This window comes from Chiloscyllium plagiosum, unplaced genomic scaffold (genome assembly GCF_037043375.1).
Source record: "Chiloscyllium plagiosum isolate Xiang-an unplaced genomic scaffold, Cpla_swu_hap1 HiC_scaffold_9, whole genome shotgun sequence".
Taxonomy (NCBI): Eukaryota; Metazoa; Chordata; class Chondrichthyes; order Orectolobiformes; family Hemiscylliidae; genus Chiloscyllium; species Chiloscyllium plagiosum.
The window spans coordinates 62,789,529-62,805,331 of record NW_028270147.1 but is presented as its reverse complement, the minus strand read 5'-3'; the positions used below and the strand labels follow the sequence as shown (position 1 = coordinate 62,805,331).

General features: G+C 43.4%; 1 protein-coding gene across 2 annotated transcripts in view; it reads left to right on the top strand.

Moving 5' to 3' along the window:
- LOC122554781 (ubiquitin-conjugating enzyme E2 U-like) overlaps positions 1–15,491 on the top strand; it is a 72,626-nt gene extending 57,135 nt beyond the window's left edge. For both annotated transcript variants that reach the window (XM_043700154.2, XM_043700153.2), the window contains exons 9-11: positions 518–605; positions 10,343–10,461; positions 15,122–15,491. In XM_043700154.2, the coding sequence (XP_043556089.2) occupies positions 518–605; positions 10,343–10,461; positions 15,122–15,273 (359 nt within the window). In that variant the 3' untranslated portion in view covers positions 15,274–15,491. The remainder of the gene's footprint in view (positions 1–517; positions 606–10,342; positions 10,462–15,121) is intronic.
- Positions 15,492–15,803: the final 312 nt, after the last annotated feature.

Below are 15,803 nucleotides of genomic sequence, written 5' to 3'. Positions count from 1 at the left end.
TGTTCCATATTTCCAGCAATTACTGTCTATGCAACAGAGTTTTGCACTGGAAAGTGAATACAGCAAAGTAGTTAAGCCTTAGAGTTTTAATTTATCAAACATTGAAAGATTATACCAACTTTCCACAATGCCTACTTTACTCTAGTGTACCATTTGGGAAAGCAGCATTTCAAGGAAAATAGCTGCATAGTTATGATTCTCCAATGTGTTCAACCATTAAAATGAAACCTGTTCTCAAGAAACAAATAGGTGATTTTATTTGTAGTTGAAACTTTATTGCTGGAACAGCACAGCAGGTCAGGCAGCATCCAGGGAACAGGAGATTCGACGTTTCAGGCACAGGCCCTTCTTCAGGAATGGGCCTGAAGAAGGGCCTGTGCCCGAAACGTCGAATCTCCTGTTCCCTGGATGCTGCCTGACCTGCTGTGCTGTTCCAGCAATAAAGTTTCAACTTTGATCTCCAGCATCTGCAGACCTCACTTTCTCCTCGAAGATTTTATTTGTACCTTTGTTTCAGTGCCAGTGCCCTATCCTCATCTCAAAGCATTGTATGATGGACTGGAAAAGGAGGATTTACGGGAAGAGATTGAAGAACAGAATAAAGAGTGCGTATTCATCTGAATTCAATGAGTTAACACCTAACAGTACAGGTACCCACTTATAGGAGGTTATATAGATTGCAAGTATTATATAATAAAATCAGGGCTAGTCTTATATAGCAAAGCCATGGCCACTATTATAAAGTCAGGGTATTGTGGGATTCATGATACCACCTGAACCACGTTTGTAGTTTAGCTGCAAAGGACCCCCGCCATTGTGAACACCAGTCTGAAGACTACTTCACATCCAATGTTTGAGTAAAGGGGCAAAGAAAGCAGAAAGCACCAGAAATCTATGTGACAACTGTCTGAAATCTCTGAAAAGACCAAATCAGCTGTTAATTGGGCCTGTAAACAGTACAGTTCAAATTATTTAACAATGTTAAAAGTCACACAACACCACAATATAGTCCAATAGGTTTAATTGGAAGCACACTAGCTTTTGGAGTGAAACCACCTGATGAAGGAGCGACGCTCCAAAAGCCAGTGTGCTTCCAATTAAACCTGTTGGACTATAACCTGGTGTTGTGTGATTTTTAACTTTGTACACCCCAGTCCAACACCGGCATCTCTAAATCATGATTTAACAATGTTCGCGTTGCACAGCATCTAGTTGAAATGGATCCTTCAAAGAGGCCTAAGTGAAAAGGCTACAAAAATGCTACTAAACAGTTCTTAGCTTGACACATTGCCATATTTCCTTGCCGTTTCTGTGAAAAGGTTTTTGGTTGCCAATAGCCAAACCCTGAGCTCTCCGTCACCTTCAAGGACAAACATTGCTGCTACGGGCATCTAGCAACCATTCATTTGATTTCTCACAGTTATTTTGACCCTGACTTACCTCATACACTCAATGTGTCATGCATGTGGTAGGAGTATGACAAACATATTAAAATAATCTAGTCTCATAATATTGTGTGAAATCAGTTCATTTGGATGAAAGGGAACACAAAGTTTCACAAGCTTTTAAATCAGTACCTGCCATCAAGAACACAGTATATGTCCTTGTTCACATATATTTATATGAAGTTTTGTTTATCGTAACTGATTAAATAATTGAAATAATTACTTCAACTTGTTTTCGGCTATCATTTTCCTTCCTCATTTAAGACAGTATATACGGCCAAAGATAACACAGAAAACAAGGGAGGCGTTGCATTTATGTGACACCTAATCTTTTTTACTTTCCATACCAAATGGCACCTCCAATTGTCATCTATTCCTTAAAGGACTGATTAAAAAGAATTCAGAATTAATGGAATCTCATTATAGTTGATTCCCTGCAGTCATCTGGTAAAGTCCTCTGGGATTATGGTACATTTCTAGCAAGACCTCTAAGCAAATTCAGATTCTTCATGTCTCATATAAATCCAGTGAAGAACGACAATCTGTTAGTCTTGATGGCTCTAATCTGAGTCAATTCTTGCATTCACTATCTGTTCTAATCTTAAAAGAACTCCACTCATGCTGCCTCCAAAAGTTCAATGTCTTGTTTTGTACCCAACATTTTCTTTCACTGTTCACATTATTGAACAGGGTAGAAGAAAAAAGCATACTGTCTGATTGATGATGAGACAGTGAGGTCTGCAGATGCTGGAGATCAGAGTTGAGGGTGTGTTGCTGGAAAAACACAGCAGATCAGGCAGCAACTGAGGAGCAAGAAAATCAACTTTTCGGGCTGGAGCCCTTCATCAGGAATGACTGCAGTTTCTGTTTGTATCACAACCTTTCTTGTGCCTGATACTCTAATCCTCTCTCTATGACTTCTGTCATGGTTGGTGCCACTATACACTTTCCCGATTTGTCTGTCCCCAAGTAGTAATTATCCCCACGCTTCCCAAACTATACTTTGAGATCCCTATTGGGGCTGCAGGATGAGACTTTGTTATAAACTGGCAAATAGAAGATGCGGAGAGTGAAAACATAACCGTATAAGTATCAGGTTGCAATGAGGAATAGGTGAAAAAGGTAACTTAGACACTTACTTTAGATAAATTGGCAAGAATGCTTTCCTTTCCATTGTGGAGCAAAAATAAAAATGAAAAACTTTGAGAAGGAAATTGGTAGGAGACTCCCCAGCATTAGAATATTTTTCTTTATTTCTCAGTCATGGGATGTGGACATCACTAGTTGACCAGCATTTATTGTCCATGCCTAATTGTCCTTGACAAGGTTGCTACAACACACTGTGCTTTACATTTTTTAACATTTTTTTAACCTGATTTTGTAATCAACCAGTTCAGAGAGTTCCAGAATATTCATTCAGTGATAGAGAAGGAGCAGCAATATAGTTCCAAGTCAGAATGTGGCTTGGGGGGATCTTACAACTGTTAGTTATTGAGAAATTGAGATAAAGCAAAACTAACTGATCTTATTGACTTGCACTCACTCCCAGTCCACTAATGCCATGATTTTAAAATTCTCATTTTTCTTTGAAGCCCCTCTATGATCTCTATCTCTGTAATCTCCTGGAGCACTGCAAACTGCTGGGACCTCTGCCACATTTGTCTTTGCTTTTACACCCACATTGATAGCTATGCTTTCAGATGGTTGGGCCTTAAGCTCTGATTGCTTCTGTAAATTTACCCACCCTCTTTCCTGCTTTAAGGCTGTTCTTAAAAATCTACCTCGTTACAGTGATTCTTCAGCCTCAGTTCTAATGATACCTTCCTGAGGTTGCTTTCAGTTTCAGTTCACCTTGGGAGATTTGACTATGTTAAATATGCTACAGAAGTGCAAAATATTATTGAGGTAGGAAAGAATAGAATGCAAGTAATCAGAGATATCCTTAGTAAGAGAAATAAACATGATCTTTGAACAGGACCATGGGAGATGGACTGATTGGATCATTGCTAGTATGTATAAGCAATGCATTCAATAATGATGTGATTTGGAGGTACTGGGGTGGACAAAGTTAAAAATCACATAACACCAGGTTATAGTCCAACAGGTTTATTTGGAAGCACTAGCTTTCGGAGCACTGCTTCTTCATCAGGTAGTTAGTGGGGCAGATCATAGGACACAGAATTTATAGTAAAAGGTCAAAGTGTCATAGAACTGATGTGATGGATTGGACAAACCTAGATTGCTGTTAAGTCTTTAATCACTTCAAATGAGGTTGCTGGTTTCGATTCATTAATATGTAAATCCCCACTGGCCCTGCTGTACAGAGGGAGGGGCAAAGCATAGACCAATAGTAATTGGAGACTTGATAGTCAGTGGCACGGATAGGCGCTTCTCTGATCACGAGAGAAACTCCAGGATGGTACGTTGCCTCCCTAGTGCCAGGATCATGGATGTTTCTATGCAGGTGCAGGGAGGGTAAACAGACAGAAGCCATTGTTCATATTGGCACAAATAACGTAGGTGGGAAGAGTGACAGAGTCCTGCAATGACCATTCACGGAGTTAGGTAGTAAACTAAAAAGCACGACATCTGGATTACTCAGGATTACTCCCATGTGCCACTGACGACAGGAACAGAGATTTTGTACAATTTAACTGGTGTAGGGGAGAAGGATTCAGATATGTGGATCATTGGGATGTCTTCCACGGTAGGTGGGACTTGTACATGATGGAGGAGTTGCACTTAAACTGCAAAGACACCAATATTGTGGCAGGGAGGTTTGATAATGCCACTTGGGAGGATTAAAACTAGTGTGGCAGCTGGTGGGAACTGAAGCAGCAGGTCAATACCTATAGAGACTGGGCAATAGCTTGAGACTAAGGCAAAAATAGCTAAGAGGAAGATCAGTCAGGGAGAGGTTGCTGAGCTCAGTGGAACTTGAGGCTTGGACTGTATTTGCTTCAATGCAAAAGTATAACAGGTAAAATGGATAAACTTAGAGCCTGGATTAATGCATTCAATTACAATGTTGTTGCTATCACAGAGACATGGGACAGGATTGACAGTTTAACATTCCAGAATATTGACGAGACAGAAAAGGAAGCAAAGGAGTTGCATTATTGGTTAGGGAGCATATCACAGACTGGGTTGAGGGAGGAAAGCCTGGAGGGCTCTTTCAGCGAGGCATTATGAATAGAACTCAGGAATAGAAAGGGTGCAATCACAGTGCTTGGATTGTACCACAGACCTCCCAGCTGCCAGCGGGACAGATACATAGGCAAATTCTGGAAAGATGCAGAAATAACAGGGTCGTTGTGGTATGTGATTTTTAACTTCCCTCATATTGACTGGGACTCCCTTAGTGCTGGGAATTGGATGGGGAGCAATTTGTTAGGTGTGTCCATGAGGAATTGAAACATTATGTGGATAGTCCAATGAAGGAGGGTGTCATACTGGACCTGTATTGGGAAATGAGCCCAGCAGATGATCAATGTTTCGGTTGGGGTGCATTTTGGTAGTAGTGATCATAATTCCGTAACTTTTCAGATACTTATGGGTAAGCACAAGAGTGGACTTCAGATGAAGATGTTAAATTGCAGTAAGGTCAACTATAACCAAATTAAGCATGAATTGGAGAATGTGAATCAGGAGCAGCTGTAAATCCACATCTGAAATGTGGGAGTCTTTTCAAGCCCAGTTGATTAAAATACAGGACAGGCTTGTTCCCGTAAAAATTAGGACAGGAATGAATCTAGAGGAAGTAGGAAGGGTATTAAGGGAGCTAAAAGTAGCCATGAAATATCCTTGGCCAGCAGGGTTAAGGAAAATTCCAAGGCATTTTATAATGGAGGGTGGTTATGTGTGGAGCTGGAGGAAATGGATGAGATTCTTAATGAATACTTTACCAAAGAAAAGGACTTGAGGAATGTTGAGATTAGGGAAAGGTGTATGAATATTCTCGGGTAGATCAACATAATGAAGGAGAAAGTGTTGGGTGTCTTGAAATGCATGAAGGTAGACAAATCCTCAGGGCCAAATGAGCTCTATCCCAGAATACTGTGGGAGGCAAGGGAAGAAATAGCAAGGGGATTAATACATATCTTTGCATCCTCTTTGGCCTTTGGCAATGTTCCAGAGGACTGAAGACGAGGTGCCACTGTTTAAGAAGGGTAGTAAGGACAAGCCAGGGAACTATAGATCAGTGAGCTTGACGTTGGTGATGGGCAGGTTGTTGGAGGGAATCCTGAGGGACAGGATGTACATGTACTTGGAAAGCCAAGGACTGATTAGGGATAGTCAACATGGCTTTGTGCATGGGAAATCATGTCTCACAAACTTGATTGAGGTTTTTGAAGAAGTAACAAAGAAGATTGATGAGGGCAGATCAGTAGATGTGATCTATATGGACTTCAGTAAGGCGTTCGACAAGGTTCCCCTGGGAGACGGATTAGCAAGGTTAGATCTCATGGAATACAGGAAGAACTAGCCATTTGGATACAGAACTGGCTCAAAGATAGAAGACAGTGGGTGGTGGTGGGGGGTTGTTTTTCAGACTGGAGGCCTGTGACCAGTGGAGTGTCACAAGGATCGGTGCTGGGTCCTCTACGTTTTGTCATTTACATAAATGATTTGGATGCGAGCATAAGAGGTACAGTTAGTAAATTTTCAGATGACACCAAAATTGGAGGTGTAGTGGACAGCGAAGATGATTACCTCAGATTACAACAGGATCTGGACCAGATGGGCCAATGGGCTGAGAAGTGGCAGATGGAGTTTAATTCAGATAAATGCGAGGTGCTGCATTTTGGGAAAGCAAATCTTAGCAGGACTTCCACACTTAATGGTAAGGTCCTAGGGAGTGTTGCTGAACAAAGCGACCTTGGAGTGCAGGTTCATAGCTCCTTGAAAGTGGAATCGCAGGTAGATAGGATAGTGAAGAAGGCGTTTGGTATGCTTTCCTTTATTGGTCAGAGTATTGAGTACAGGAGTTGGGAGGTCATGTTGCGGCTGTACAGGACATTGGTTAGGCCACTGTTGGAATATTGCGTGCAATTCTGGTCTCCGTCTTATCGGAAAGATGTTCTGGAACTTGAAAGGGTTCAGGTATACTTAAGAGGGAAATCAGGAGGACAAAAAGGGGACATGAGATAGCTTTGGCAGAATTAAGGAGAATCCAAAGGGTTGTTACAAATATATTAAGGACAAAAGGGTAACTAGGGAGACAATAGGGCCCCTCAAAGATCAGCAAGGCGGCCTTTGTGTGGAGCCACAGAAAATGGGGGAGATACTAAATGAATATTTTGCATCAGTATTTACTGTGGAAAAGGATATGGAAGATATAGACTGTAGTGAAGTAGATGGTGACATCTTGCAAAATGTCCAGATTACAGAGAAGGAAGTGCTGGATGTCTTGAAAAGGGTAAAGGTGGATAATCTCCAGGACCTGATCAGGTGTACCTGAGAACTCTGTGGGAAGCTAGAGAAGTGATTGTGGGTCTCTTGCTGAGATATTTCTTTCATCAATAGTCACAGGGGAGGTGCAGGAAGACTGGAGGTTGGCAAAAATGGTGCCACTGTTTAAGAAGTGCTGTAAAGACAAGCCAGGGAACTATAGACTGGTGAGCCTGACCTCAGTTGTGGGCAAGCTGTTGGAGGGAATCCTGAGGGACAGGATGTACATGTATTTGGAAAGGCAAGGACTGATTAGGGATAGTCAACATGGCTTTGTGCGTGGGAAATCATGTCTTACAAACTTGATTGAGTTTTTTGAAGAAGTAACAAAGAAGATTGATGAGGGCAGAGCAGTAGATGTGATCTATATGGACTTCAGTAAGGCGTTCGACAAGGTTCCCCTTGGGAGACTGATTAGCAAGGTTGGATCTCATGGAATACAGGGAGAACTAGCCATTTGGATACAGAACTGGCTCAAAGGTAGAAGACAGATGGTGGTGGTGGAGGGTTGTTTTCCAGACTGGAGGCCTGTGACCAGTAGAGTGCCACAAGGATCAGTGCTGGGTCCTCTACTTTTTGTCATTTACATAAATGATTTGGATGCGAGCATAAGAGGTACAGTTAGTAAGTTTGCAGATGACACCAAAATTGGACGTGTGGTGGACAGCGAAGAGGGTTACCTCAGATTACAACAGGATCTGAACCAGATGGGCCAATGGGCTGAGAAGTGGCCGATGGAATTTAATTCAGATAAATGCGAGGTGCTGTATTTTGGGAAAGCAAATCTTAGCAGGATTTATACACTTAATGGTAAGGTCCTAGGGAGTGTTGCTGAACAAAGAGACCTTGGAGTGCACGTTCATAGCTCCTTGAAAGTGGAGTTGCAGGTAGATAGAATAGTACAGAAGGCGTTTGGTATGCTTTCCTTTATTGGTCAGAGTATTGAGTACAGGAGTTGGGAGGTCATGTTGCGGCTGTACTGGACATTGGTTAGGCCACTGTTGGAATATTGTGTGCAATTCTGGTCTCCTTCCTATCAGAAAGATGTTGTGAAACTTGAAAGGGTTCAGAAAAGATTTACAAGGATGTTGCCAGGATTGGAGGATTTGAGCTATGGGGAGAGGCTGAACAGGCTGGGGCTGTTTTCCCTGGAGCGTCGGAGACTGAAGGGTGACCTTATAGAGGTTTACAAAATTATGAGGGGCATGGATAGGATAAATAGACAAAGTCGTTTCTCTGGGGTCGGGGAGTCCAGAACTAGAGGGCATAGGTTTAGGGTAAGAGGAGAAAGATATAAAAGAGACCTAAGGGGCAACGTTTTCACACAGAGGGTGGTACGTGTATAGAATGAGCTGCCAGAGGATGTGGTGGAGGCTGGTACAATTGCAACATTTAAGAGGCATTTGGATGGGTATATGAATAGGAAGGGTTTGGAGGGATATGGGCTGGGTGCTGGCAGGTGGGACTAGATTGGGTTGGGATATCTGGTCGGCATGGACAGGTTGGACCGAAGGGTCTGTTTTCATGCTGTACATCTCTATGACTCTATGACTCTGTGACTGAAGAGTAGTCAATGTTGTCCCTTTGTTTAAGAAGGAAAACAGAGATAATCCTGGCCAGTGAGCCTGACATCAGTGGTGAGGACGCTGTTGGAGAAGCTACTGAGAGGTAGGATTTATTCACATTTGTATCCGTTGCACCTGATGTGGTCTCCTCTACATCGAGGAGACAGGACACCTACTTGTGGATTGTTTTGGAGAACTCAGGCTTTGGAGTTCCCGACTCAGGCGACTGACTGTGTGGAGTTTGCACGTTCTCCCCGTGTCTGCGTGGGTTTCCTCCGGGGGCTCCGGTTTCCTCCCACAGTCCAAAGATGTGCAAGTCAGGTGAATTGGCCATGCTAAATTGCCCGTAGTGTTAGGTAAAGGGGTAAATGTAGCAGTATGGGTGGGTTACGCTTCGGCGGGTCGGTGTGGACTTGTTGGGCCGAAGGGCCTGTTTCCACACTGTAAGTAATCTAATCTAATCTAATCTAATCTCTGTACACCTGCACCCACCAACCCCACTGCCCCATGGCTGAACACTTCAACTCCCCCTCCCACTCCGTCAAGGACATGCAGGCCCGGGGCCTCTTCCATCGCCAAGCCCTTACCACCCGATGCCTGGAGGAAGAACACCTCATATTCTGCCTTGGGACCCTGCAACCACACAGGATCAGTGTGGATTTCAACAGTTTCTTCATGTCCCCATCCCCCACATTATCCCAGTCTCAAGCATCCAACTCGGCACTGTCCTCCTGACCTGTCCATCACCTTTCCCATCTATCTGCTCCACCCTCCTCTCCGACCTATCACCTTCCCCCTCACCTTCATCTACCTATCGTATTCTCAGCTACCTTCCCCCCAACCCCATTCCCCTCCCATTTATCTCTCAGTCCCCGGCCCACAAGCCTCATTCTTGACGAAGGGCTGATGCCCGAAACGTCGATTTGCTCCTCGGATGCTGTCTCACCTGCTGTGCTTTTCCAGCACCGCACTCTCAACAAATTATACAAGAAATGGCAGAACCCTTAGGAGCACTGACATACAGAGAGATCTGGACATACAAGGCCATGAATCCCTGAAAGTGGGAACACAGGTGGCTAAAGTTGTCAAGAAGGCAGACAATGTGCTTGCCTTCATCAGTCGGGACATTGAATATAAAAATTGCCATGTTACAGCTGTATAAAACTTTAATTAGGCTACCTTTGGAATATCATGTGCAGTTCTGGTCACCGTACTTCCAGAAGGATGTGGATGCTTTGAAGAGGGTGTACAGAAGGTTTACTAGAATGTTGCCTGGTCTGGAGGGTTTCAGGTATGAGGAGAAGTTGGATAAACTCAGATTGTTTTCACTGGAACATCGGAGGCTGAGTGGCGACCTGACAGAAGTCTACAAAGTTATGAGAGCATAGATAGGTGGATGGTCGGTGGCTGAATCCCAGGGCGGAAAAGGGCACAAGAGGGCACAGGTTCAAGGTGAGAGGGGAAAGTTTAGGGCAGAAGTGCAGGAAAGATTTTCACAGCGAAGGTGGTGGGTGCGTGAATTACACTGCTAGTGGAGGAGGTAGAAGCAGGCACATTAGCAACGTTTAAGGTGCATCTTGATAGATACATGAGCAGGAGGCGAACAGAGTTTGAATCCATGAATGGGCAATAAATAGCGGGTCTAAATAAGGACCAGGAATTGGTGCAGGCTTGCTGGGCTAAAGAACCTGTTCCTGTGCTATTTTATTCTTTGTTTGAGTCAGTTATTTTTACTTAGCATTGTCTAAAAATGAGAGAATATTTCCTCTGAAAATAAACTGCCACTTAGATGTCAGCAATTTAAAATCAAATTGTGCAATTTGATTTATGTTCTAACTGCGAGATAACATACTGTGTGCTTTTGTATCATGTTGTGCGCAGGTTCAATTATATAATGTATGGAGCGTTTAAGAAAGAAAGGAAAGCTCGAGTGACATTGGACGAGAAACTTGCACGAATCAACCGCATGAAGAATTGCTACATTATGGATAAACCCTTAGGTGATTTTTTTAAAAAATACTATTTCATGGAACGTTGGCATAGCTGACAAGACCAGCATTTGTTGCCAACCCCTAACTGCCCCATAGAAGTTAAAAAAAGTAAAAAGTACTTGGATAGGCACTTGAAATGTCATTACTTTCAAGAGTATAGATTGAGTGTTGCAAAGTAGGACTATTGTAGGAGTTATTGTCAGTGTAGACTCAATAGGCTCATGGCATTTTCTGGACTATACAATTCTATAAATCTAAAGTGGTGGTCTGTCACTGGTTTGAACCACTACAATTAATCTCCTGTAAATTCCTCCTTGTCTTCTTTGGCTGTCCCTCAGGGTTGAGGGTGACTTGCTCGAAGTGGTTCGCCCCTGTGCAGATGCTTCTTCTCCAGGTTGTGTGTCTTAGAGGGGATGTTGCATTTGTTTAAGAAAGCTTTCAGGGAATCCTCAGCCCTCCTACTGATCACTGTCCGTTGCAGAGCTCGGAGTAGAGCGTTTGTTTAGGGAGTCTTCTGTCAGGTATATAGACAATGTGGCCTACCTGTTGTAACTGATCGAGTATGACCAATGCCTCAATACTGGTGAAAGAATGCTCAGGTTGGTATACCTATCCTGCCAGTGGATTTGTAGAATTTTGTGAAGGCAGTAACTGGTGATAACTCTCCAGGGATTTGAGGACCATGGCTGTTCATGGTCAATGTTTCGGGTGCACACAGGAGGATGGGGACCATGAGCTTGCTGTTAGGTTTGAGGTATCGGATTTTGAATACTCTGTTCCTCAGGCATCTGAAGGCTGCACTGGCACATCAGAATTGATGTTGAATCTCTTTGTCACTGTCTGCTTGCACTAAGAGGAGGCTCCTGAGGTATGGCAAATGATTCACAATGTTCATGGGCTTGCCATAGATTTGTTGGTCGGGGAGCAGTGTTATGTGGCAGGAGCATGCTGGTAGAGCATTTTGGATTTCCAGATGTTTAGTCTGAGTACCATTTTCTCATTCATTATGGTGAATGGAACAATGTTGGTTTGTAGCTCAGTCTCCAAGCTTGTGTCCCAACAGGTATCTTCTGTGTACTGGAGCTTGGGGAGAGAAGGTGGTCTTGGTTCTGGCCTGGAGACATTGAAAGGTGAACAGTTTGCCGCTCGCTCTGTAGGTTAGCTCCACTCCAGTGGGGAGCTTCATGGACACAGGATGGAGCATTACACCAAGGAAGAAGGCAGACGGTGTTTGTACGATGACACAGCCCTGCTTGACCCCAGTTTGCACTTTGGGTCTGAGTAGATCCATGGCTGAGAATCACAGCTTGCAAGTCAAGTGGAGAATGGTGATGAATTTCTGCAGGCAGTTGATTTTGAGGAAGATATACCACATTACTCATGTGAGTTTCGAAAAGCCATGTACAGAGATTGGTGCTAATGCCTGCCGTTTTCTTGGATTTGTCATGCACTAAAAACCATGTCCCTTGTGCCTCTTGACAAGCAGAAATCATTTTGAAACTCATGGAGGAACTCTATAGTCACTATGGGGAGTCAGTTGAGGAAGATTCTCCTGATGACCTTTCCTGTGGCAGACAGTAGGCAAATCCCTCTGTAATTTCCCCTGTCAGACCTGTCTCCTTTCTTAAGATGGTAACAATTACGGGCATCTCTGAGATCTCCTGGTATGCTGTCTTCTTTCCAGACAAGAGTGATGAAATTGTGGATTCGTGTCAAGACTGCTTCTTAGCCATATTTCCAACCTCAGTGGCAATTCCATCTGTGCTGAATATGTTGTTGTTTCTCAGCTGTAAAATGTTTTTTCCAACCTCGTGGCAAGTTGGAGGTGTGCTGAAATGACGATGGGTAGTGTGTTGCTGGATGATCTTGAGAGCACTTACATCGAAGGCTGTGCCTAGGCCGAGGAGGTACTCAAAGTGCAGTCTCCAGTAGGTTCTGACTGCCTCTCAGTCTCGATGAGCGACTGTGTTTTTGATTCTCAGTGGAGTAGCTACCTGTGTACTCAGACTGGAGACAATTTTGATTGCGCTGAAGAAGCTGCACACATAGTGGTGAGCTGCTAAGTCTTCTGCGCTCTTTCCACTCACCATCTAACCTTTGGATCATGGGTTCTTTGTTACATTTCAGCCTTCAGTTGCCTGTCACCTTGTTTCCTGTCACTCGGGTTTTGGTGGAGCTGCCAATTCAGGAATGCCTTGTTGTTGTGTTCTAGGAGATTCTGAATCTTTTGATCATTCTCATTGACTCAGTCTCAGTTCCCCATTGAAAGGCCGAGTTCACAAGTGCTGACTATGGTGTCTTTTAGTATGGACCAGCTGTTGTGGGCAGTCTGTGGCTTTGGCACATTGGTCATTACCAGGTTGTCTGTGAGGCACTGCTGGAGTAGTCTTTCTTCTCAGGGTCTTTGAGTCTAGCAACATTCAGCAGAATGTTTCTGCCTCTGCCAATTTGGGGCCAGGTTGATGGAGATGTGAGAGTGGATTAATCAGTGATTGGTCCAGTGGTTGCCAGCTCACCATGGTGAGGATGATGCAGACATCTCTGTGGTCCCTCCATCAAATGCTAATGTAATCTGTTCCATGCCTATGCTTGGAATGGGGTAATGCCCTCAGGTCTTGTCCTTGTCCCTCTGGGGGAGCAGCATGTTTGTTATGATGAGGTCATGTTCTTGACACTTGGTCAGGAGGAGGACTCCATTGGAGTTTGTTTCCCCTTCACCTTCCTTGCTTAACATATCTTTCCAAAGGTTTATATCCCTCTTGACTCTGGCATTGAAGTTGCTGAGGAGAATCAACTTGTTTCCTATGGGGATGCGGGACAGCAGTTCACAAAGGCTGGGGTAGAATGCCTCTTTCATCTCATCCGTTGCGACTAGGGTCGGGGTGTAAATATTGACAACTGTGATGCGCTGCTTCTGGGCCAGGCTCAGCTGTAGGGCCATGAGGTGCTCACTTAGGAGGATTCATTGGGATGTCCAACCAGTTATGGTGAAGCTGACCCTATTGAGGTGATATTCTTCTGATTTGCCTTTCCAGAGGAAGTGTAATCATCATTTTGTTCTTTGAGCTGCCCTTCTCCTGTTGGTTGTGTCTCACTCAGGGCAGCGATCTCAGTGTTATAGCACCAGAGTTCCTGGGCAATAATGGCACTGTGATACCGAAATCTGTCATTGTTGAATTCATTTGACTGGGGGTGGAGGAGGTGGTGAAATATAGGCAGACTCCATTGAGGGCTGTGATTGAGAAATCAGGGCGTGGGGGTTCAAGCAGACGTTACACTTTCATTTTGGGCTGAAGATTATCTAACTGGAGGCTGATCCCCAAGCTGCTGTCAGGGTTTACCTGCCTATCTTGCAATGTGGCCTGGCCAACACTGTGCTCATAATACATCAGCGAAAGCAGGGAGAGTTCAGTTAGCCCAAAGACCAATGGGTTACTCAATACTCACCCATTAATGGATTAAAAGAAGTAGATTAACTGAGTCAGTGATGGGCATACCATCTTCTGCCAGTTCATCCAATTTTAACTGAATCCCATCCCTGCAGCTGTCACCCCATTCCAATGTGTGATTTAACATTCCAGCCGATATAAGATTCCAGAGATGTCTTGTAGAGAGTGCACATTCCTGGAGATCAGGTGAAGGTGAGGTGTTCTTCCATTGTAATAGATGTGACATTATACTATCACCATCCATCTTGAGAGCAGTGTTAATCAGGCAGGAAGGTCTGGACTACAGGCCCTGTTGCCTTCTTCATTACTCCCCAACAACAAAAGGATATGCCTGGCAGTTTACCTGCCTGTGGGCTTTTGGGGCTAGATCTTTTTATTTGGGCACCTTTAGCAAGGACAGCCCCACCCTGGGAAGATCTTCTTACCCTCTAATACCATGAGATGAGCTTTATGTTTTTACACAATATACTTTGCTGATTCGTCAGTCATTTTTTAAAGCATAGTAATGCTTCTTGAATTTTATGAAGAAAATTGGTCAGGTTTAACATAGTAAAGGGCTGGCCAACAATTTCCTAGTGTAGTGCTGATCAGACCAGAATCTGTCCCTCTTTTGATTCTCCATTCTTGTTGAATCAATTGCTATCAGTCAGAGGAGCAGCATGCAGCATGGATACCACAATTAAACTCAGTATTCCTATATCAGTATTTATGTAGTGAGGATGAAATCAGATTTGATCCTGATGCTCTCCAGGCAGGCAACATTTCCTGGTTCAGTTCAGATATGAAGATCAGGAGAAAGTGAGGACTGCAGATGCTGGAGATCAGAGTCAAGAGTGTGGTGCTGGAAAAGCACAGCAGGTCAGGCAGCATCCAAGAAGCAGGCGAATCAACTTTTCGGGCATAAGCCCTTCATCAACACCTCCTGATGAAGGGCTTATGCCTGAAACGTCGATTCTCCTACTCCTCAGATGCTGCCTGACCTGCTGTGCTTTTCCAGATATGAAGATCAGCCTGACTCACTGGCTCATATATAGCATTGCCCAGTGACAGCTGGACCTTTCCAGAAAGGAGGGAAGAATTGTTTTTTAAAAATTTTCAAAATTTGTGCACACTTTCAAAGATAATAAATGTGAAATCTTTTCACTGTCAGATTAATCAACTGTGGATGTTGATATATTTCATATTAACATTATTACATCATGTTATTTGCTTTACTTTAGAAGCTTCAACTTCAGTAACCCAGGATCTGCCAACAGGAACCAAGCCAGTGCAATCCAACAGCAATACAAAAGATGAGGAAATGTGGGACAAGGAAGTAGACAGTTTAGTTGGTTGGACAGCTCAGCTCAATTTAGATGAGTTGGAAGGGTGATTAAGGAAAAGCATGTCAATATTCAACTCTTTCATGGCCTGCAAGCCTGTCACTAAATTAATTTGGAAGATTTGATGTTCCCTTCAATACTGCAAAAACTGGTTGTTCCTAAAATAATATTCAAAGGTCTCTATCCTGAAACATATCTTTATTATTTCCAGACTGTGAAATAAATGTTATTGATGTGATTAAAAACTTTGAAGGAAACGGTTCTTGGATTGCAACTTTGGTTTCTACTTTTTTTTTCATTGATGATGACACCTCCCATCTAATATTGCTCAAAGGAACTCTAGATCTCACAATACCCGTTAAAATTGATGACGTGAGAGGGACTTGGATTCCATACTTTCTCAATCTTCACTTTCTCCAGTGAAAATATTTCAGTTCACATCTTCTGTCCTCAATTTGTAGAGTTAATATCTAAATGAATCATAAAGACCATAGAGTAAAGACAAAATACTGGAATGCTGGAATATTATTTATAATTACTGTATTTATTACAAAGTCCAGAAGGTACAATTTCTGTGCCC